This window comes from Gigantopelta aegis, chromosome 2, assembly GCF_016097555.1.
Source record: "Gigantopelta aegis isolate Gae_Host chromosome 2, Gae_host_genome, whole genome shotgun sequence".
Classification (NCBI taxonomy): Eukaryota; Metazoa; Mollusca; class Gastropoda; order Neomphalida; family Peltospiridae; genus Gigantopelta; species Gigantopelta aegis.
In genome coordinates this window covers 15,587,057-15,610,953 of record NC_054700.1, presented here as the reverse complement: position 1 = coordinate 15,610,953, position 23,897 = coordinate 15,587,057, and the positions used below count along the sequence as shown (strand labels likewise).

The 23,897-nt window shown below is 36.1% G+C and overlaps 1 protein-coding gene across 8 annotated transcripts in view; it reads left to right on the top strand.

The window, feature by feature from the left end:
- LOC121381958 (unconventional myosin-IXAa-like) overlaps nucleotides 1-23,897 on the top strand; it is a 178,119-nt gene that overhangs the window by 75,741 nt on the left and 78,481 nt on the right. For all 8 annotated transcript variants that reach the window (XM_041511421.1, XM_041511404.1, XM_041511412.1 and 5 more), the window contains exons 6-16: nucleotides 3,099-3,199; nucleotides 4,206-4,260; nucleotides 4,948-5,022; nucleotides 6,772-6,861; nucleotides 7,467-7,580; nucleotides 14,166-14,300; nucleotides 16,695-16,816; nucleotides 17,999-18,140; nucleotides 19,598-19,688; nucleotides 20,257-20,358; nucleotides 21,424-21,505. In XM_041511421.1, the coding sequence (XP_041367355.1) occupies nucleotides 3,099-3,199; nucleotides 4,206-4,260; nucleotides 4,948-5,022; nucleotides 6,772-6,861; nucleotides 7,467-7,580; nucleotides 14,166-14,300; nucleotides 16,695-16,816; nucleotides 17,999-18,140; nucleotides 19,598-19,688; nucleotides 20,257-20,358; nucleotides 21,424-21,505 (1,109 nt within the window). The remainder of the gene's footprint in view (nucleotides 1-3,098; nucleotides 3,200-4,205; nucleotides 4,261-4,947; nucleotides 5,023-6,771; nucleotides 6,862-7,466; nucleotides 7,581-14,165; nucleotides 14,301-16,694; nucleotides 16,817-17,998; nucleotides 18,141-19,597; nucleotides 19,689-20,256; nucleotides 20,359-21,423; nucleotides 21,506-23,897) is intronic.

The following is a 23,897-nucleotide window of genomic DNA, read 5'->3' as shown; positions in this document are numbered from 1 at the left end:
TTTCTTCCGCGAATACGCACTTTAGCACATGTTCACGACGTTTAAATTTCGCTAATGACTGTTTGCATCTGTAAAAATAATGTGTGTGAAAATAAGGCATGCGTACAAATTTTGCGACTTAAGTTTGGATGCAAATGGTGCGAAATTAATATGCACACAATTTTTTTCCAGGTTAACAGTATATGGATGTCTCAAAAGTGAGAATAAGTGAGTGAGTGAGTGTGTGAGTGATTTAGTGAGTGAGTATTCTGTTCATATGTGACACTGATGTCTTTAAAATGTGAGATATATTTGTCAAAAACTCTTAAAAAGTACATTGTCCCTTACACATATCCTGCAATATGTGCAAAATTACATCAGTGTCTGCAAAAATTGCTCTTTAATTTGACGGCCTCCGTTTACTTAGGTTATGAAATGAATCAACAGAGTACACGAACCACACTACACTAAAAAGTGTGTAAAATGCAATTTTCTGTGAATATTCTTGTAGACATTTTGGCGTTATCTGTATAGGTTATTATGTAATTTAAAGCCTGCTTATGACACAACAGACGTCTAGTATGGAATAAATCAACAAACAGGTATGCACTTTCTTACCCTGTTATGTTCGAAATGCAATCTTCATTAACGTTCCTGGAGAAGTCCCGACATAACATTTAACAAGTGCTGTCATTATTAGGCCAAATAAAAAAAAAGAGTTGGTGATCGTCTTCCGCCCATACCTGAAAAATGCGCCTGCACCTGAATTTATTTTATTTTTTATTTTGTTAAAAACTGTTAAAAATACGTCGAGATAACAGCAATTCAACTTTCATAAGCACCATAACGGGTAAAACCATCACCAGGTCTATCTGGCGGCCAGTGAAGGAACTACAACATCCAGGTGCATGCGCTGTTTGCTGCTACTCCCGCAAACAAAATGGTCTCCAGGGTTTTATAAAGTTTTTTACAGAAAAAAGTAAAATAAAAACCTCCCCCCACCCCCCACCCTGATTTGTGTGATGAAAAGGACGATCACCAACTCTTTTTTCATTTGGCCTTACAGTTACCAGTCTAGATATTGTTCTGTTGATTTTGGACAAGTATGTGCTTAATGGCACCACGCTGCACTGCTAAGTTCTGCAAGAGATTCCACAGTGTTAATGTTCCTAGGGCTTTTCCAGAACCAGTAACAAGGGGGTCATGGGTGGGAGACAACATAAGGGATGTAGCCCAGTGATAAAGCACTCACTTGATGTGCGGTCAGTCTGGGATCGATCCCTGTCGGTGGACCGATTGGGCTATTTCTCGTTCCAGCCAGTGCACCACGACTGGTATATTAAAGGTCTTGGTATGTGTTATCCTGTATGTGGGATGGTGCATATAAAAGATCTCTTGCTACTAATGGAAAAATTGTAGCATTTTTTTTCTCTAAGATTATGTATCAAAATTACTAAATCTTTGACATCCAAGAACCAATGAGTAATAAAGCAATGTGCTCTAGTGGTGTCATTAAACAGGACAGACTTTTTAACTTTCTCCCCCAGGGATTGATTCGTGAACAGCCCTTAATGTACCTCTGTCTACTATGTCTGACATTAATACTGTTTGTGGTGTGTTAATTCACACTGCCAGTAATACAGAATTTTCACCGAGTCAAGTTACAGGAATTCTAGAAATAGTTCTCCACTGGAGAGTGTCAGAGCTGTTCTTGTAAATTACAAAGAAAACAATAACATTGTTCTCCTACAGGTGTAGGTGTCTTAAGTGTGTCGGGTTTCGTTTTCTGTTTCTTCTAACCGAGATCCAGTTTTGTGACTCATAGAACTGAGAGTTCTCTTTATCCAATATAAATATGAGATCTGTCCGTTATGAAAATTACCTGTCAGTCCATCAGTCAGTTTGTCAAACTATCCCTTCTTCTATTCATCAATCCATCTGCATGTATCTGTTCATTTGTTTGTTTGGTTGTTCCTTCATTCATTCATTCATTCACTCTATCCATTAGTCCATCTCTTCATCTATCCATCCATTCAGCCATCTATTTATTTGCCAACTATCATTCATTTATCTAACCCCATCCATCAGACTGACATCAGTCCATCGATTCCTCTGTCTACCCATCCATTCATTCACCCATCCATCTATTCATCTATTCATCCATCCATCCATCCATCTATTCATCCATCCATCCATTTATCCATACATTAATTTATCCATTTATCTATCCATCCATCCATTCCTTTGTCTACCCATCCATCCATATCCATCCATATTCATCCATCTATTCATCCATCCATCTATTCATCCATCCATATATCCATCCATTCATTCATTCCTCCATCTATTCATCCATACATTCATTCATCTATCCATCCATCCATAGATCCATTCATTAATTCATCCATTCATATATCCATCAATTCATCCATCCATCTATTCATATATCCATCTATCCATAATATCCATCCATCCATCCATCCATCCATCCATCCATCCATCCATCCATCCATCCATCCATCCATCCATCCATCCATTCATTCATCCATCCTTCAAGAGTTTTTTCTCATTCAATCAGTGTACCATAACTGTCCAAAGGCTGTGCTACATTCTTTCCTGTCTGTGAGAAAGTCCATATCAAAGATCCCTTGCTGCATTAGAAAAAATGTACTGGCTTTTCTTTGATGACTACGAGTCAGAATTACCAAATGTTTAACATGCAGTCGTTGATGATTAATTAATCAATGTGCTCTAGTGGTGTTGTTAAACAAAACAAACTTTAATTTTTTAACCATCCATCCATTTTAACATTCATTAATTCATTCATCCACCTATATATATATATATATATATCCATCCATCCATCCATCCATCCATCTCTCCATCCACCCATTCATCCATTCATCAATCTTTCCATGCATCCTATTTATCCATCCAATCTGTCCATCCATAAATACATCCATACAATATGCAGTTTTTCATTTTCCACACAATTATTCAATTCCATCTACCTGTCTGGTATTATCATCTTACCCAGACTTGTAGTGTATGTATGTAAAACGTATTTCACTCATGACATATATTTGATATTAACTGGTAACTCTGTATGTAATTTACAGAGTGACTGCTATGGGGTGGAAGGCGTGGACGAGAATCACGAGTTTGCTCGACTCAGACAGTCCATGGAAATGGTCGGCTTCTCACAGGAGACACAGAGGAGGTATATACTGCATTTTAATTGTAGTTTTAACTGTAAGCAGGGTCACGTGGCAGTTAATCAGCAAGGTCACGTGGCAGTTAATCAGTAAGGTCACGTGGCAGTTAATCAGCAAGGTCACGTGGCAGTTAATCAGCAGGGTCACGTGGCAGTTAATCAGCAAGGTTACGTGGCAGTTAATCAGCAGGGTCACGTGACAGTTAATCAGCAAGGTCACGTGGCAGTTAATCAGCAAGACTAGCTCTGGGTCAGCTAAATTATATATTAAACTTTAAAAATTGAAACAAAAAAAAGAAGAATTATTTCATAAAATTATTTCACCAAAATTTGTAATTGGTGATTTGGCGAGTGCCAGAGCTGGCCGTAAATCTACTAAGTCAGAGTCACAGGGATTTTATGACTTGAAATATACACTGTGTGTGTGTGTGCTGAAACAAGGGGAAGAAATATGACTATTTTTAAAAAAATGGGTTTTTTTTCATTAATTCCATAAAATAGACTTGCAAAATGGGCCTAAATAATTTTAATAGATACAAAAGTTATTGAGATTTAAAGTGAAACATTTTAAATTTATTAAAGAGAAATACATTTTTATATTCACATGTTCTTTGTTGTGCAGTATATGATAAATTAATTTTTAGCTAATTGGGCCTGTCATAAACCATTTCGCTGACATTTTAAACAGCTAATGTTAGTTAAAAATCAACAAAAGTTTTTTTTCTCTGATTTATTGCCATTTCCGGGCTGCGAACCCTGTACTTACCAGCCGTATATCCGATGGCTTGACCACAACGCCATCAAGGCCGGTTGGCCATAATTCAATTACATTGTAGCTGGTAGGGGAACTAACTCTGTCATCAATTTTAGTGTAGGTGTGAAAATATAATTGGCCTTAGATAATCTGAGTGTTGTCATTGTGTTAAATTGGTAATATATAGATGATAATAGCAAAAAATCATAAAATGCATTTCTTAAAAAATCACTTTATTGTTTTTTCCTTGTTTTTCAGGATATTTTCTGTTTTATCAGCAGTACTTCACTTGGGCAATGTTGATTTTAGAAGGGTTTGTAAAATATTAGCCTTTTCTCCATGTTCAGATATCATGAAATATGTTACTTTGTTATTCTTTCTTTACCTTTTAATAACTTTTCAATAATAACAAAAAATATATATATGTGTGTAAATGTATGTACTATTTTCACATTATGTTTTGCCATGTAGAACTTTCTTCTTTTTTAATATATATGCATGTATATATACATGTACTCCACATACAAAAATGAAATAACATAAGCTCTTTTTTTTGTAAATAAATTATCTTTCCATCTGTATATCAACTTACTTTAACAATATCAATAATTCATCAAGTCAGTACCATAAATTGAACAAGAAAGGACATATATATCTTATTGCTCTTGCAATTAAGAATATATCATATTGATAACAAATTGTTCAGTTTTGTTTTCAAGGACTTGAGTGTATTACTACTAATGTAATTAATTTCTCAACTACCGTAGTAAAACATGGCCCAGGTCACACTTGTCAATATCACAAAGCATTTTTTTGTTTGTTCATGCTCCCTCTGCTTTTGAATGAGCATGAATAAAAAATGTTGATTTTAAAAGTGCATACTGTCATTAATTATCTCTCCCCCTCCCCCACCCATGTATAGTTTGTATTTCTGTAAAATTTTAATAATTGTATATGTTCCCTAATGTTTGTTTTTTTCACTATGTATAATTGATTACAGAGAGAACAGCATCATGATGAATCGGTGACAGTGAAGAATGAAGCTACAGTTCAGATCATTTCACAGCTACTTAAGGTACTTAACTATACATCAGTGTGTTATATACAATGGTCATGTTATTGGAATCAGTAACAGTGAAGAATGAAGCTACAATTCAGATAATTTCACAGCTACTTAAGGTACTTAACTATACATCAGTGTGTTATATACAATGGTCATGTTATTGGAATCAGTAACAGTGAAGAATGAAGCTACAGTTCAGATCATTTCACAGCTACTTAAGGTACTTAACTATACATCAGTGTGTTATATACAATGGTCATGTTATTGGAATCAGTAACAGTGAAGAATGAAGCTACAATTCAGATCATTTCACAGCTACTTAAGGTACTTAACTATACATCAGTGTGTTATATACAATGGTCATGTTATTGGAATCAGTAACAGTGAAGAATGAAGCTACAGTTCAGATCATTTCACAGCTACTTAAGGTACTTAACTATACATCAGTGTGTTATATACAATGGTCATGTTATTGGAATCAGTAACAGTGAAGAATGAAGCTACAATTCAGATCATTTCACAGCTACTTAAGGTACTTAACTATACATCAGTGTGTTATATATAATGGTCATGTTATTGGAATCGGTGACAGTGAAGAATAAAACTACAGTTAGATAATTTAACAACTACTTATGGTACTTAATTTACAGTATTACCAGGGTGTGTTTTGGTATCAGTATCATGATGGCATTAGATTTAGTATCAACAAGATAATTAGTTTTAGGTGCCAAATTGTCCATTAATATTGTACGTTACACCAATGCATGATAATTTGTCATTGAAATATTATGCCCACTAGAGTAATAAAGTTCATTTAGTAATGTCATTCCATGGCCATTGACACAGAAACCTGTCTTCTTCTTTGTCTACCGCCTTGGTGGCGTCGTGGTAGGCCATCGATCTACAGGCTGGTAGGTACTGGGTTCAGATCCCAGTCGAGGCATGGGATTTTTAATCCAGATACCGACTCCAAACCCTGAATGAGTGCTCCGCAAGGCTCAATGGGTAGGTGTAAACCACTTGCACCGACCAGTGATCCATAACTGGTTCAACAAAGGCCATGGTTTGTGCTATCCTGCCTGTGGGAAGCGCAAATAAAAGATCCCTTGCTGCTAATCGGAAGAGTAGACCATGTAGTGGCGACAGCGGGTTTCCTCTCAAAATCTGTGTGGTCCTTAACCATATCTCTGACGCTATATAACCGTAAATAAAATGTGATGAGTGCGTCGTTAAATAAAACATTTCTTTCTTTCTGTTTTTCTTCTTCGTCTGCGTTCAAGCTGTAGTTGATCATGCGTTAGATTTAGAGAGTCGGTTATAGTGATGCTTGAATGGGCCCCTTCGAGGCTAAAGGCCCGGCACCGTACCCACTTGGCTTTGGTCCAGGGGGTCGACACTACTTCGATATGTATTCTGACTTCAATGGACGAAGCCGTCTAACTAACAGAAGATGGTTACGTTAATGAGTATATCGGTACTGTTAGGGTATTTTGTAATATATGTTATTTATTTTTCAAATCTTGAGGTATTGGTATACTGGTGGTTCCATCCATCATTAGTATCTATTATCAAAAACTTGAGTAATCACTGTATTTTAATTATGAGAGTTTCCGTCATTTTTTTTTTAATTGGTATACTGGTAGTTCCATCCAGTATACTAAGAAAGAAAAAAAAAGTTCCATCCATATATATTATCAGAAAGTTAAGTGATCACTGTATTTTAATTACAAGAGTTTCAGTTTGTCTGTGTTTACTTGCCAGGTAAAAGAGAGAACTCTGCTGGAGGCTCTAACCTCCAAGAAGACGGTCGCTGGAGATGAAACAGTCGTCATTAACTACAAGATGGATGATGTAAGACATTTTTAAAAGAGTAATGTTTAGACCATGTGTCGCAGTCACAGTATATTAGACACTGATAAAACAGTTAATTGAACAAGCCTACCTTTTTAATTTTCAATTATTTGCTGTGTACAGGATCAAAACTGATGCATATGCCGCTAAAAAGTAAAGAATCTTTAACATAAACCTCAGTCTGGCAAGCTCAAAAGGGTTAATAATGTTTGTATTAAAGTACTTAATCAATTTATGTTTTTATTTTCATACAATGTACATTCACTTGACCTCTTACCAAGTACATTTCTTCCAATGTTCAAGGAAGAGGTAGTCTTATGACTGAAAGTGGGTACCTTAGATATTGGAAGATTATAATAATCTAAATATGTAAATAATAAAAACAAACATGGGCTAGTTAAATGTTAGACGGTGGAAGATTATAATAATCTAAATTGTTAAATAATAAAAATGGTCATATGACTGAAAGTAGGTACCCTAGACATAGTGGAAGATTATAATAATCTAAATGTGCAAAATAATAAAAATATAAATGATCTAGTTAAATAATAAAAATATATTTGAGATTGTAGTTTTAACTTTGAGCATGTGCCTTGTTGTTTCAGGCAATAGCGACCCGAGATGCGATGGCCAAGTGTTTGTACGGGTCGCTGTTTGACTGGATCGTCCTCAAAGTGAACCAGGCGCTGTTAGCCAAGAAACACAACAGTGAACACCAGGTATGACAATCTCTCTACACAACACATGTGGTTGGGGGGAGGAGAGTTAAAGTGTTATTGACAACATGACAAGAACCATTAACATATTTTAAATCATTTAAGTATTGTCTGTTATTTCTTTTACGTTCATCGGGGTATGAACAAAACAAAATCATCCGCAAACTGTGTGAATCGGCGAAGCACATAAGTTTGCAGATGATTTTTTTTTTTCATACCCAGATGAACGTAAAAGAAATAACAGACAATACTTATAATTAAATTTGAATCATACATGCTAATAATAACACTAAAACGTCATACTTTATTTTGAATTCTTTTTTATCCATAAACAATAACGCTCATTAAGACAACTTGCCCATATAAAATGACATCATCACATATGACGTTCCCTGATGACATAATTTTTATGTTCATCGAAAAATTAACAAACTCCCGTTGCTACGTCTGGACCAATCGGATGACGTTACGTTGTAATGAATGTAACAGAAATTTAATTATATCTGTGTACAAGATTGCTGTGACAGTATTAAAAAAAAACCCATTAGCATAGTCCAAATCATATCTGTGTACAAGAAAGAGCTGTGACAGCATCACAGAAGCTATTAGCATATTCCAAATTGATGAATTGGTCAAGTGATACAAGCAAGCAATGGTCAATAAGCTTTATAAATGAGAATATCACTAATGTGCCCCAGCATATCAAGTCCACAAGCGAATCTGTGTTTTGGTACATTACCATAAAGAGATTATAAAAACTCATACACATGAATGTAGTATTAGGACACACCTGTATAGAATTAGTAACTCAAAATTTATAATGTTTGTATTGGACAACACCCATATAAAATTTGATAGTATGACATTTAAAAAATGATTAACTGAATCATGTTAATCTGCAAGGGGGAGATAACTCATTTTTGAAATATTAACTGCATGGAGATTTAAAAAACAAAATAAGAGTTATGGAAGATAACTCCCTGGCAGTCTGTGTTTACATTGTGATGAAAACAAAGATTTTCTTCACAGCTATGTTTGAAATTTATTTCAAATAACCGTTGTGATTATATATTTTTGAAATCACATTTTTTATTGTAATTTTTTTTTAGGGGAGGGTATCCCTTTTATTAAATCTTTAAAAAAAATTCTTTCCATGAAATCACGTTTTGTGCAGCGATGGTTGTCTACGATTGTGGTTTTGTTTGAAGATTATCGTATTTCAGGCTCTTCCACGGGACGTGACCCTATTGACATCTGTATCCCAGCGTTCCTCTTCCCCCATGGCTGGTTCAGATAGTCCGTCTGAAAGTCAGCCATTTGCATTGGTAGGAATCAGATCCCTGTCAGACTGTTACACCGTGTTTCCTAATGTGTTCATGCATGCCTCTTCAGTTTTGAATTGAGTTACCTCCCTTTAATCTTTTAAATCTTCTCTTTTTTCTGTCTCGGTGTGTTTTATTTTGCGTTTTTTAAATAAAAAATACTCCTTTTTTTTTTGCTGTTTGTAATTTGTTTTTTGTGTCCTTTAAAGCATTCCTTTTGCTGTGGATTATTAATGTTGAAATATAAGATTTAAAAACATTCTTTCAGATTGTTATTTTTCTCTTGAATTCTGGGATTTAGCGCTACCCAATATCAGTTACAGCTCTGTTCATTAATAAAAAGCTCACGGTATCTCCATACTTTCCATGAACCTTTAACATTTTTCACATTTGTTTTCCTCCCTAGTATCATTTTCATCATTGTGAAATAACTGATTTTGCAACACTAATGATCTAACTTACAAATAGACTTACAGTTCAGTTTTTTTTAATAAAATATTAAATATTTAACTCAGTCTTCATTTTATTTAGTGGCAGGATGTAGCCTAGTGGTAAACTGATCACTTGATGCACGGTCGGTCTCAGATCGATCCCCGTCGCTGGGCCAGTTGGGCCATTTCTCATTTCAGCCAGTGCACCACCACAAAGGCCGTGGTATGTGCTATCCTGTCTTTGGGATAGTGCATATAAAAGATCCCTTACTACTAATGAAAAAATGTAGCAGGTTTCCTCTGTAAGACTAGATGTCAAAATTATAAAATGTCTGACGTCCAATAGCCAATGATTTATAAATTTGTGTGCTCTAGTTTTATTGTTAAAAAAAAAAGAAGATGTATGTGTTCATTTACCGTAAATAAACCCACAGTTGTGATCAGTGTTTTGTTTTTCAAAAAGGAACTCTAAATGGAAAGTCCAGTGAGATCCTGACTGGCCGAGGCCGGCTCTTGTGCCCAGGACAGGCATGCGCTACAACAGCTTGCTTTGAATGTGCACGTAACGCCCTATGACCTGACCTGACCAGATCCTGACTCCCAGTTGTACCCACTCTGATTTATCCATGGGCTTTTATACACAGCCTGCGTGACAGTACATTCCTCTAATTATTCACAGCTATCCACCCATGCTGAAGTGGCCATATACGTACATGTTATTAATCATTCCATGTTGTTTTATATCATCTGATGTGACTTACACCAAGTCTTGAGGCAGGTTTACAAAGAAATAATACAAATAATTAGATACACTGGCATAGGAAGCAGGGGAGGTGGGGGGGGGGGGGCAAAGGGCCCCTCCACTTTGTAGCAGCAGCGATGATTTGTATATATTTATACATTTATTTATATATATATACTGGGGCGGTACAGTGTAAAAAATAGTGGTACGGCTCGTGATTGCCAGACTCACCTTTCAAATTACTTAAACGGACATTTTCACAGATATAACAAATATAACACACACACACACACACAATAGTGGTATGGCCAGCTGTACCGCCTGCGCCACCCCTGATATATATGTGTGTGTGTGCTCCACACACACACACACACTTTTTGGCACCTTCCTACGCCCATGAGATAAAAATGATATTTTCATATAAAAAACTAAATGAATTACCCTAGGAGACCGTTTATACACAATCTATTCCAGTTAATTGCAAAATAATTTATATAATACTGTAAATCTAGAACATTTTGCAAGCTATAAAGTATTACGAAAACTGGGAGTAACTATGTGCTCAGTACTTTCTCTTAGAAATACAGTAGAATCTCGTTGGGTTGAACTGGGAAGTGTCGAATACACCGCAATGCTCGAACCAAAAACGAAGTCCCGAGATACACTTGCACATTGTTGACCGAATGGTTAGGTCGAACTGCCCGATGGGTCACTTTCTCGAGCACCAACAGGGTTAAAGCCGAGGGATTCAGCTGTAGTATGATTATATTTGTTAATTAATAAAAGACAACAATGTCGGTATTATCATAAAACAGTGCTTTAATTTAGCCTCTGCCTTATATGCTAAACGTTTCAAAATGTAATTCATGGCAATGACATTAATAATGCATTACTTTCATTCCAACTTATTTGCGTGTTTATATCCAATTAAGGTTCAAGCATGCTGTATTGGGCACACCTCATCAATCTGGGCTCAAGACAGTGGGTTAGTTGTTAGTAGTTAGAGAGAAGAAGGTGTAGTAGTCGTTAAAACTCGCTATGGGTGGGACCCGGTACCGGGCTGTGAACCCAGTACCTACCAGCCTGTAGTCCGATCTGCTCAATCACAACACCACCGAGGCCAGTAATGCATTACTGAATTTACACAGAGAAACTGGCCATATACATGTTTGCTCATTTACGACTTTGCACCAGCTTTCCAATTAATTAAAACCACACATGGTATGAGCTTTCACCTCAGCTTGCTGTTAAAACAACCTGCTTGTGGGTTTTTTGTAAAATAACCTGTCAGCTTTATTGATGCAGTACATACATGTAGTATATTTACTGTAAATTAAACAGATTATTTGCATATTATATCACTGTACAGAAGTGTTTGGTATTGAAATAGTAGAAATTGTTATTACAATGAGTGTGTTTCCAGTCATAGATCACAAGTGAAAAGGATGGCACAGAAGGGACTAAGGGAAAATGATGTTGTTTAACAAAATCACCTGTAGTCCAGTCAATTTATGCAAAAAAGTGGGTCAACCCACAACCAATTGCAACAGAATGTATTTCTTTACAATTTACCTCAGAAAGGCTCAAAAAGAAACATAAAAAGTCTGCCTAAATCCAAGCAGTGGAACAGTGCCTAAACTCCCTGTCCCGGAACTGGTCACTGGCAAGGTCAGAGACTAGGTCCGGGGTAGGCGTGCCTGAACCTTCAAGGATATGGGCACGTAAACAGAGTTCCCAGTCCCAACAATGCCTAATTTGCATAAATCCAATATGCCTGCCACAATATTAGTCATTACACAGTTTTTATCAATTTTCTCCTCTAACCAAACTAATTTCAGTGTTTAAATATGCTAATATATGTCGTATAAAATAGAAAAAAACGAAGAAAAAAACTCCCCTGTATAAAAACATGTATTTTATTTGGAAAAGAAGTTAAAATGTCTGTCACAATATCCTGATTTTAATACTTTTAACGTATTATTTTTCTCTTAATTTTAAATCTTTTTAATATTTTGCACATTTAAGTGTTATGACATGATGGATGGTATCTCACCATATACTGACTGGACTGTCAAAGAACCTTTGGGTTCCTATTGCAAGCATATCTCAGTGAAGTTCATACAGACAATACTATATACATTTTCAAGGCTAAGAACAACAGTCTTCAAGCACAGTCATAGTTTTGTTAAATAATGTTACATAGGTGATTGATTAAAAACATATTTTATTGCATAAACAAAAGGATTGGGCACAAGTTTGCCAACTTTTAGGCCCTGCCTTATAGGTAACATGGTGATGGACCGTTTCTTAAACATGTATTCTTTTCTATGGTTTATTTTTTTTGTCAGCATGTTAAGGATTAAACCTACACTTCTGATGTCATATTTAAAGCATGATTCTGCATAACTCTTTGACCCCAGTCTGATGGAATTTACTAATTACTGAAATATAATAATTCACTCCGAATTCACATGAAATAACTAACAAAAATCTCTTAATTTACTGTTAGTCCATATTAAACGTATAAGTCACACAAAACTTATTCATAATTTGACTGTTCATCAGTAAGGCAAGTCATAATTAAAAATTACATTGTAAGAATAAGGGTTTTCTTTGGGGAAGGGGTGTTTTCGTTTTTTTCTTGTTTTAAAATTTAAAATAAAATTTGACTTTCTTATTGTGTGTGCGTGCGTGTGTGTGTGTGTGTGTGTGAGGAGCTGAAGGAACACTAAGCTGATTGTATATAAAGTGGTGCTTTATTTATCTTTTATTGTAGATGCTGGACGTACATTTATTTATTGTAATGGTGTACCTTTAATTTTCATCTTATTTATTTGTGTTTTCTGTATTATGCTTTATTTATTTTATATATTACACCTTTTTTCATTTGTTACTTGTTCTAGTGTGTGTGTATATATATAAATATATTGATCAGATTCAAAATATTGCCACTGTTATTTTCACTGTTATGGTGTACAGACATATTTCAAGCCTCTGGATTTCACTGAAACAATCATGTCCATTATGCTTTGTCATGCAACATTATGCTAGGCTCAGACTACCAACTACCAGCAGAAAGTTGGCCAACTCGACGGTTACACGATGAGAATCAAGTTATAAAAGAGCTAGCAACTGGACAGTCATAGAAGTCATAACAGCAGAAAGTTGTCTAACTTTGTGCTGGCAGTTGGTAGTCTGAACCTAGCATTACTTAAAATAGTTTCCTATGGGTTTCAGTAATTACAGGGCATGGAACTGAACAAAATATTTCTCATAAAATTTGAAATCCTGAGGCCTCATGTCTTTAATATATTCAAATATTTTGTTTGATTTGTATGTATTATTAATTTCTAAAAAAAAAGTTACAATATATGTAGGCATTGTTGATTATTAATTTCTAAATGCACTTTTTTTTTTAAAGTCATGTTAATTCAAGAGTACATCTTTAAAGAAGAACTATTTTCTAGAGATACAGTTTTTTTTAATAATACATCTCATTTCTGAAATTTTAGTATTGTTCATAACTGGACTACTTTTTTAGAGAAGAAAATAAAAAAATGTAATACATTTAATTAATCCTTTCATGAACCTTAAAGATTGCTAAATAAAAAACATCATCATTTTTCTCGTCAAAATCTTTGCCAAGCACTCAAATTCATTCATTTCATTTCTACATTTTGCCAAGCAGTTTTTCACATATTCATATATTGCTAAGCTAATGTTTATTTGCTGTTGTGACCATTGATTGATTCATTAATTTGTTTCTTTGTTCTTAACTAAACAATATCACAAGGCTGTACCTTGACCAAAATAAATAGGGTGTAGGGGGCACACATTCATTTCTTTGTTCATTTATTCATTCTAAACTTGAGCTTAAGGCTTTATAATTTATTAACTTAGTTGTTTTTTCTTTTTTATCAATTGATAATATGATAAATAATGCATTATTTTACTTCCAGCATTGAACTTTTTTCTTGCAGACATTACAGCAAGGTCTTATTTCTAAATATATCTTGACAAGCATCATTGAATATTATTTATAGATATATAAATAATTTTGTTGTAACATTTGTTTATTCTTTTCTTTTCTTAGGGCAATTCTATTGGTGTCTTGGATATCTTTGGCTTTGAGGACTTTGGCAGCAACAGTTTTGAGCAGTTCTGTATCAACTTTGCCAATGAGCACCTACAGTATTACTTCAATCAGCATATCTTCAAGTTTGAGCAGGTACGTATCAACTTTTGAGCACTCCAGCAACAACAATTTTGAGCAGTTCTTTATCATGGTCATATTCTGGTTGGGCTGCTTGTGCTCCCTGACAAGGCGTGTGCTACAACAACTTGTTCTGAATGTGCACGTAAAACCCTCTGACCTGACGTGACAGTTGTAATAAGTCTGCATTCTTTTTGGTGCTGTTCTGTCTGTGGGAAATGCATATAAAAGATCTCTTGCTGCTAATGGAAAAATGTAGTGAGTTTTGAAGATTATGTGTCAGAATAACCAAATGTTTGACATTCAATAGCCGATGCTTAATTTATCAATGTGCTCTAGTGGTGTCGATAAAAAAAAAAAAAAAAAAAAAAATCATTCTACTTGTGTTTGTTGTTAGGCCATTTCTAGAGACCATGGTCGTGTTCCAAACATATTAATTTTATTGGTTAATTAGGTGTAATAAACCACTCCAAATATGAACTTGGTAACCTCTAACTTCAGTTAATCAACTTTTATGCTCTCAAAATTGAGGTCTTTAAGTACAAGTGCTGTATGTGTCTGACACCATCTTAGTTTTTAACTGAACATTTTAAAGAACACTTACATTAATGGTTCTTAAGTTACTATCATAGTATTTGATGCTAGATGGGTGTGCCACAAATTTTGTCCTAAGCATTTAGCAGAAAAATTAAAACAACAAGATTTAAATTAAAGACTGGCATTATAGGTTACTGGCTATAAGTCTCCATTAGTAAGAGGGGTGGGACATAGCCCAGTGGTACAGCACTCGCTCACTGTGCGGTCGGTCTGGGATCGATCCCCGTCGGTGGGCCCATTGGGCTATTTCTCATTCCAGCCAGTGCACCATGACTGGTATATCAAAGGCTGTGGTATGTACTAACCTGTCTGTGGGATGGTGCATATAAAAGATCCCTTGCTGCTAATCGAAAAGAGTAGCGCATGAAGTGGCGACAGCGGGTTTCCTCTCTCATTATCTGTGTGGTCCTTAACCATATGTTTGACACCATATAACCGTAAATAAAATGTGTTGAGTGCTTTGTTAAGGAAAACATTTCTTTTTCTTTCTTTCCATTAGTAAGATTTACCCTTTTATTTGCTGGCATAAACCTACTAGTGCTCAGCTAAACAAGCCTTAATGGGTATGGGTATGGGTAACTATATTTACGTGCCCCTATCCACGAGGGTTCAGGCACGCCCACCCCGGATTCGGCCTCTGACATCGCCAGTTGTCGATTCCGGGGCGGGAGGGGGGTGGGGGGGGGGATGGGTAATTATAAAAATGCATGGGGTAATTTTTACCTATGTGGTATGACCACTTACAAACTTAAATAATTGTATCATTTATAATTAGGGGTCTAGCATATTTATATATTATCATTATCATATTTATATTAGCACCGTTGCCTTAATGCATTTTTTTAGAATGATTTTTTTAATTATAAGCAATTGTTGGAGTATGACACTTACTCATGTCTGACCTACTTGCAGAGACATGCACTGACATTGGCTTACGTCTGAGATTCTAGTAAAAACATGACCTGGCATAAGCACATACACTGTAGCCTTCCATTTTTGTGACCGGCTGATGTTTTCCCAAATTAAATGAAAATGCCCAAGTCTGGACAACAACATTTATTCGTATTTATATCACTTCCAAATCACTACTGTAAAGCGGATTAATATTGTGACGTGGGTTTTTTCTCACGAATATATACCTTAGCGCATGTTTGCGATATTTAAATTTCGTGAATGACCGTTGGACATCTGTTAAAAAACAACTCAAGATATTTCATAAGTTTGTGTGACCTGGTATTGAATTTGTTGGTCTGCTAGTGAAGACCTCCAAGATATGATACCAGTAAGATTTTTTACTCACATTGGTGATTGTATGAGAAAATATTCCTAGTTTTCAACCCTTTGTAGGTGTTTTTCTAACACTAAATTCTCTTAAAGGTACATACCCAAGTTTTTAAACACTAAGACATATTTTTTACTATTAGAGCCGTTTTGAGATAACTGAAATCATACTTTACTTATATTTTATTGTTTCGATTATCCATTTCCATAAATCCGAAGTGTTTCAGGTCGCCCTGATGTTTTTAATATCACAAAATGCATTTCTTATATTTTTAAAATTGCACGTGCATCTGAGAAGTAACCGATATGGAGTCAAGTTTTAGTCTATTTTTAGTGGTGTATGTCACCATTTCAAATTCACAGACTCATGTTTCTCTCAATTGTAACTTTATCCAAATGTGTTACAGGTTTGTAGATTAACTAAACTTAGTGTTAATTTTCACGGGTTGAAACTAGGGTCTGTCCCTTGAAGAAAGCCATAAGAAAAGTCTTCATGTGTTATTCCTGCACGTGTGGTATTCACTGTTTCAGGAGGAGTACCAGAGGGAGGGGATTCAGTGGAAGAACATCGAGTTCATCGACAACACAGGCTGTTTGGAACTCTTCTCAAAGAAGGCCAACGGTCTTTTCGCCCTCCTCGATGAAGAGTGCAAGTAAGTGGAACTCACTTATTCAAGACATGGTCTAAACTGTCATTGCTGATAACACGGTTTCAATCTGTTTCGACCCTTTCTGTCAATTTCCTCCGACTCTGTCTTCTGAACTGTCCACACCATCGCCTACCTGTCTCAACTTCCTCCACGGGTGCAATCTCTGTGTATTTCCCTGCATCCACCTTGCATCCTCGTCCTCTGCCGCTAATAAAGCTGGTCTGACCCACGGCACTAACTAACAACTACTGGTAGTAGGGGTGCATGGTAGGTGGTTACAAGTGCCTCTTAACAGTGCCAGAAGTAACTACTGAACACTCCCCAAAGTGGTCAGACTAAGCCCACAGCTAAAAGCTGATGGGGAATGGCAGGTGTGTGGCATGAATAGCCACAAAAGACAAGCACCTGTTGCGGTTAGAGAGACAAGGACTGGGAAGTGGAGGTGGACAGCAAAAGAATTTGAAAGATAGGAGGAGTTGCTAGATCGGGAAGAAATGAGACAGAATTCAAAGGAGAGAAAGGAAAGGGGGCAGTGGGGTGGGGAAAAAATCATTGCTGATAACATGGTTTGTACTGTCAGTTCATAGGACAGTTTGAACTGTCAGTTGAATTTTGTGCTTATATTTCATAAATTGATACATACGTCGCACAGTTTAAATTATTGTTAAGCAAAACAAACTTTACCATTAACTTATTCCTTTTGAATTCACTAATTTCTTATCAGGTGCAAGTGCAGCGGGAGGGTTTTGGGGGTTGAAATTTTATATATATATATATATATATATATATATATATAGTATATACAGTACTTTTATAATGAACCGGAAGGGACCATGATAGTTAGTTCATTATAGCAGTAGTTCTTTGTATACATATGCATAAGTTGGTTATTATGCAAATGTATACAATGGGAGATAAAATGTGACTTTACGATCAGTTCGTTCTATGCAGTAGTTTGTTCTAAGCATGTTCGTTATAGGTGTACTTTACTGTATATATTTTCTGGCAGGAGTATGACTCGACACCTCTATAAACTATGCCACAGTCGATACCCCTCCCGGATAAAAGTCCTGCACATGTGTCTGTTTCTCCCTAAGTTATTTTGTAGTAGAAGTGACTTCTTCCTGTTTTGTTAGTCTAGCTTAAATCATGAAGTACATGTGTTTTTGTTTTTTTCATGTTTAGTTTCCCCGGCGCGACGAACGAGACGATGTTGACGAAGTTCACTCATCACCACAAAGGCAACCCGTACTACCGAGTGCCGACGCGCAAAGAGGAGTCATTTGAAATTGTCCACTATGCAGGGCCCGTCAAGTACCACATCAAGGTATCACAGTTAGAGAACACAGAATAGCACCTAGCTTAAGATAACCAAGGAGGGGGGGGGGGGTGGGGCAGCACATAGCCCAGTGGTAAAGCGCTCGCTTCATGCACAGTTGGTTTGGGATCGATCCCCATCAGTGGGCCCATTGGGCTATTTCTCGTTCCAGCCATTACACCATGACTGGCCGTGGTATGTGCTATCCTGCCTGTGGGATGGTGCACATGCAAGATCCCTTGCTACTAATGGAAAATTATAGCAGGTTTCCTCTCTAAGAATATTTGTCAAAATTACCAAATGTTTGACATCCAATAGCCGATGATTAATAAATCAATGTGCTCTAGTGGTGTCGTTAAACAAAACAAACTTTACTAGGGAGAGGTGAACTTCAAAAACCAAAGTTCAGGTACATTTAAACTAAAAAGGGTAATTCTACTTTTTGGGGGTATTTAACCCTGCAATTGCCTATGGCAATCAGCAATTGTGGAGAATTAAAAAAAAAAAAAAAAAATTTAAGGACTATATTTGAATTCTGTTTTTCATGTCATGTTTTCGGCTGTGGACATTTTCTTAACTGCAGGGGTTGGATATTGGTCGGGCACTTACTTGAGGTGCTTGTGTCATAGGATCCAACCCCTATGGATGCAACTATCGGCAACAACAAATATGTTCATGCTAGAGTAGACATTTAAGTCGGCGGAATTCTTGTTTACCGGCACTTCATTACCATCTGGGGTTGGGACATAGCCCACTGGTAAAGCGCCCGCAGGATGTGCGGTCGGTGGGCCCATTGGGCGATTTCTCGTTCCAGCCAGTGCACCACGACTGGTATATCAAAGGTTGTGGTATGTACTACCCTCTGTGGGATAGTGTATATAAAAGATCCCTTGCTGCTAATCGAAAAGAGTAGCCCATGAAGTGGCGACAGCGGGTTTCCTCTCTCAATATCTGTGTGATTCTTAACCATATGTCTGACGCCATATAACCGTAAATAAAATGCGTTGAAGGAAGGAAGGAAATGTTTTATTTAACAAAACACTCAACACATTTTATTTACGGTTATATGGCATCAGACATACGGTGAAAGACCACACAGATATTGAGAGAGGAAACCCGCTGTTGCCACTTCATGGACTACTCTTTTCGATTAGCAGCAAGGGATCTTTTATATGCACCATCCCACAAACAGGATAAAACATACCACAGTCTTTGATATACCAGTCGTGGTGTACTGGCTGGAGTGAGATCGATCCCAGTAAAATGTGTTGAGTGCGTCATTAAATCATACATTTCCTTACTTCATTCCTATCTGTACTAACTGAATTTCAAGAGCTGACAATGTTCTGAGGTGTTATTGAACAAATATTAATTTCCTTTTCACTCAGTAAATATTTGGAATTTTATCTATTTTTTTTACAAACCTTTAAATTATATTTATATTTTGACTTTTTTTTTAATTTCAGGATTTCAGAGAAAAGAATTCTGACCTGATACGGTCCGACATTGTTGGTGTTCTGAAGAAAAGCAATTTTTCATTTGTCCGAGAGCTTGTGGGTAAGAGACCATTTGTTTAGATAAGCAGCTGACTAGTTCTAAATCTTTTCTCTTTCTCAAAAAATTAATATTGAGCTATAGGATGTCTCGAAGCTCATGAGATTTCTAATACATGTATTGATAAAATTGAAGCAATAATTTATAAGTAATGTGCAAATTAATGGTAAAAAGATATTTTGCACAGTCTTAACTAAAACAACAATTATGTTGATGTTAGTAACTATAGCTTTATTAAAAAAAAAACCCAGTGAGATAAAATGAATGGTTCATATTTAAAGTCACTGACCCAAGTTTTTAAGCTCTTTATCTTTTCTGTTTCTCATTAATTCTGAGCTGGTACGAACACCAGGATGACCAGAAGCACACTAGATTTACTAATAGTGATAAAATTTAAGCACGAATTTGTAAGTAATTTGTAAATTAATGTAACAGCTGAAGCTATTTTGCACAGCTTTAACTGAAAAGAAAAATTGCATTGATGAAAATGGCTATAGCTTCATTAAAACAAACAATGAGACACAGTGAATGTGATGTGTTCGTGATTCATTTTTAAATATTATTGTTTCAGGGATCGATCCGGTGGCTGTGCTACGTTGGTCAGTGGTCAGAGCATTCTTCCGCTGTTTCTTTGCTTTCATTGGTGCTGGTAAAAGTTACAGGAAACGTGGAGGTTTGTGCACCAAATAACAGTTTGAAGCATCGTGTCTGCTTTTTTATTGAGATCCATTTTGTGTTCTATATTGTCAGTTTACATAGGGAATAATTGGTTACTGTCTTAACTGGCCTCGGTGGCGTTGTGGTTAGGCCATTGGTCTACAGGCTGGTAGGTAGACTTTGTAGGTACTGGGTTTGGATCCCAGTCGAGGTATGGGATTTTTAATCCAGATACCGACTCCAAATACTGAGTGAGTGCTCCACAAGGCTCAATGGGTAGGTGTAAACCTCTTGCACCGACCAGTGATCCATAACTGGTTCAACAAAGGCCATGGTTTGTGCTATCCTGCCTGTGGGAAGCGCAAATAAAAGATCCCTTGCTGCCTGTCGTAAAAGAGTAGCCTATGTTAGTGGGTTTCCTCTAAAAAACAGTGTCAGAATGACCATATGTTTGATGTCCAATAGCCAATGATAAGATAAAAAATCAGTGTGCTCTAGTGGCGTCGTTAAATAAAACAAACTTTACTTTTTGGTTACTGTCTTAAGATATTGGCTTTATCCTGCGACGGTTAGAATGGTCAATGCAGCAAGGCTCTGCCGAGCTGCATTCGCCATTCGACCTGAGCAGGATAAAGCCGATATCTTAAGACAGTAACCAGTTATTTCTTTTATCCTGCAATCCTACATTTATTCTAGTAACTCAAGTATTGTCAACCTAGCACGGCTTTTGCCATATGACATCATACAAGATACATGACGTCATTATTTGTAAGACAATAGCTACATTCTGTCACATTAAAAAAACATTTCTAAACTCTAATTCATAAATGAATATACAAGGTTTTTTATTGTTATCGTAAAACTAAAAGTTATTTGTATTTACTGTACTTCAACAAATGATTTAAATGTTTGATGTTTATTGAAAATCTACTCTGAAATACTCGAGTCGAGTCGGGGCTTATGTCACGTGACCTATATATATTTTTTTTTTTAGGTAGTTGTGTCCTGTAACAAAAATTCATTTCCTAGCCTGCTGAGAGAAAAAAAAAGTGTTGTTTAACATTCCTTTCTTTGATTTTAGGTTCAGAAAACAAACCCCCACAACAGAAGCGTCTTTCCGATTCCCAGCTACAAGATGCTGCCTACACCGACAACCTGCTCAGGTATGCCATCGACTGGCTAAAGGGTCTTTTAGGAGGATTAAGCAAAGAAAACCAGTCATCTGGGGTTTTTTTACTGTCAGATTTACTCACTTCACGCATGTAAAATAGTCGACTAGCATTCAAACAGAAGACACTGTTTTTTATGGAATTGCATGTATAATTCCAAATAATTGATTATAAAACAAACAAGTTAATTTGCTGTACTAATAATGTCTGTTGCTTAGAAAGTATTATCATTAAATGTGTTATCAATTCTTTGCAATTAAATGCAGAGAAAATTTGGTTGTATTTGAATCACTAAACACATGATTTGTTTGTTAAGTATTATTATTTACATGCTGTTCCACCTAATTCAATTTCCTTTACATCAAATCGGTTACCATTGACGATGGTGTTAACATTTAATCAACTTACAAGAAAATGAGATGGGCTGGGGTCCCATGGCACTCAGGTGATTTATTGGTAGCCTTAATCCACATTTTTGCAGGTAAAGGCATTTGCATTTTTAAAATTTTTATTACCTGTACTAGTGTCAACCTCCAGTGTATAAGTACTGCAATGCAACTGTACACTAAAAAAAAGTATGTAAACTTAACGAGTATAGATAATAGTATTAACACATATAAATACTGTCCCACAATATTATCTGTTAAAAGTGGAATTGGCTATTACTGTGTTACTAAAAGTAGAAACAGTAGAAACAGTGATTTGTAGAGTATATCCCAGTTTGTTGTCATGTATACATTAAAACAAACCCTACATAATGAATATGTAGAATTAGTGATTTGTAGGTTCTACTCCGGTTTGGTTTATTTTTATGTGTATACGAAAAAAACCCAGATATTGAAAGAGTTAAATTAGTAATTTGTAGGGTCTATCTTAGTGAACATGACAATAGATTTATGGTCCTACTAATAAGACAATTCTTAGATTCATATAATTTTAACTGATTATGTACATGTAATCAAAAGTTGAACAGTTAATGCAAACTGATAATAATCGATAATCAATGATAAAATTTCCAACTGATTTTCAACGTATTAGATCTCTAGTTGTTTTTGAGAATGGTTTTAAAACCAACCTTAATAACAGGTAGTACGGTATATGTGTATACTTACTCACATGTAGTGTTGTAGTCATGCATTTTGTTATTTTGGCAGTGCTTTATTTTACTCAGTTTATTATGTGTTATTAATGTAGCATGGTCACATTTGAACAGTTTTAGTGTAGTAAATCTATTTTTTTGTCTTGCATGAAGATTATTGCAAATTATGTTTTGAGTTGATTAAGAAATATTGAAGAATTCATTATCAGTATGATTATTGGAAGTAATCAAGCCATGTTGTATAGATACATGTATTATGTGTTGTTTATATAGGGTGAGTTTTTTGTTTAAATATAATGTTATGACCCTTTTCATTTGTAATAGATAAATCAAAATTCACTGAGGTGATTTGAACCATGTCATTCAATATGAGGGTCCAATACTCTATTAATTGAGCTAATAGGGAACTTCCCAGTAGGAGCACTTTTAAACCAACACTATAGATACTCCTCCCTTACGTAAAGCTGCATCCCAGGGCCTAATTCACAAAGCTCTCTTAGGTTCTGCTAGACAACAAAGCATCCTCTTTGCAAATCTTTCAGCATTGCACTGCGAGATCGCAAAGTTGCGAGAGTTTGGTGAATTAGGCCCCAGAACTGTAGGCCATGGACAGTTGAACGGTTAAAGGTCCTCACTGGGTTATAATAAAATTTGTGTTAAAAACATATGCACTCTCTACATCAGCCCCAAATGTAACCGAAAAATCAACCTCCACTGAGGGGATTCAAACCACAGACCCTCGTCAGTTTGCCTAGTATGAGAGTCTCTCTGTGAAATGATCTAACAGGGACATTCCCACTAGCTACTGCCAGTAGGAGCACTTTATATCAACACTACTAGAAACTCCTCACATGAAAGCTATGTCTCGGAGTTACGGGCCACTGGCAGTTGAGCTGTTACGTGTCCTGACTGGGTTATAACTGTATTCCTGTGTTAACAACACACCCAGTACATATATATATATATATATATATATATATATATATATATATATATATATATATATATATATATACTACATGTACGTTACTCCAAATGTGATGAAAGGCTCACTTATGGGGTGGGACATAGCTCAGTGGTAAAGTGCTCTCCTGATGCACGGTCAGTCTAGGATCGATCCTCGTCGCTGGCCCATTGGGCTATTTCTCATTCCAGCCAGTGCACTACAGTCAAGGCCATGGTATGTGCTGTCCTGTCTTTGGGATGGTGCAAAATAAAAGATCTCTTGCTACTTATGGAAAAATGTAGCGGGTGTCCTCTATGGGACTATATGTCAGAATTACCAAA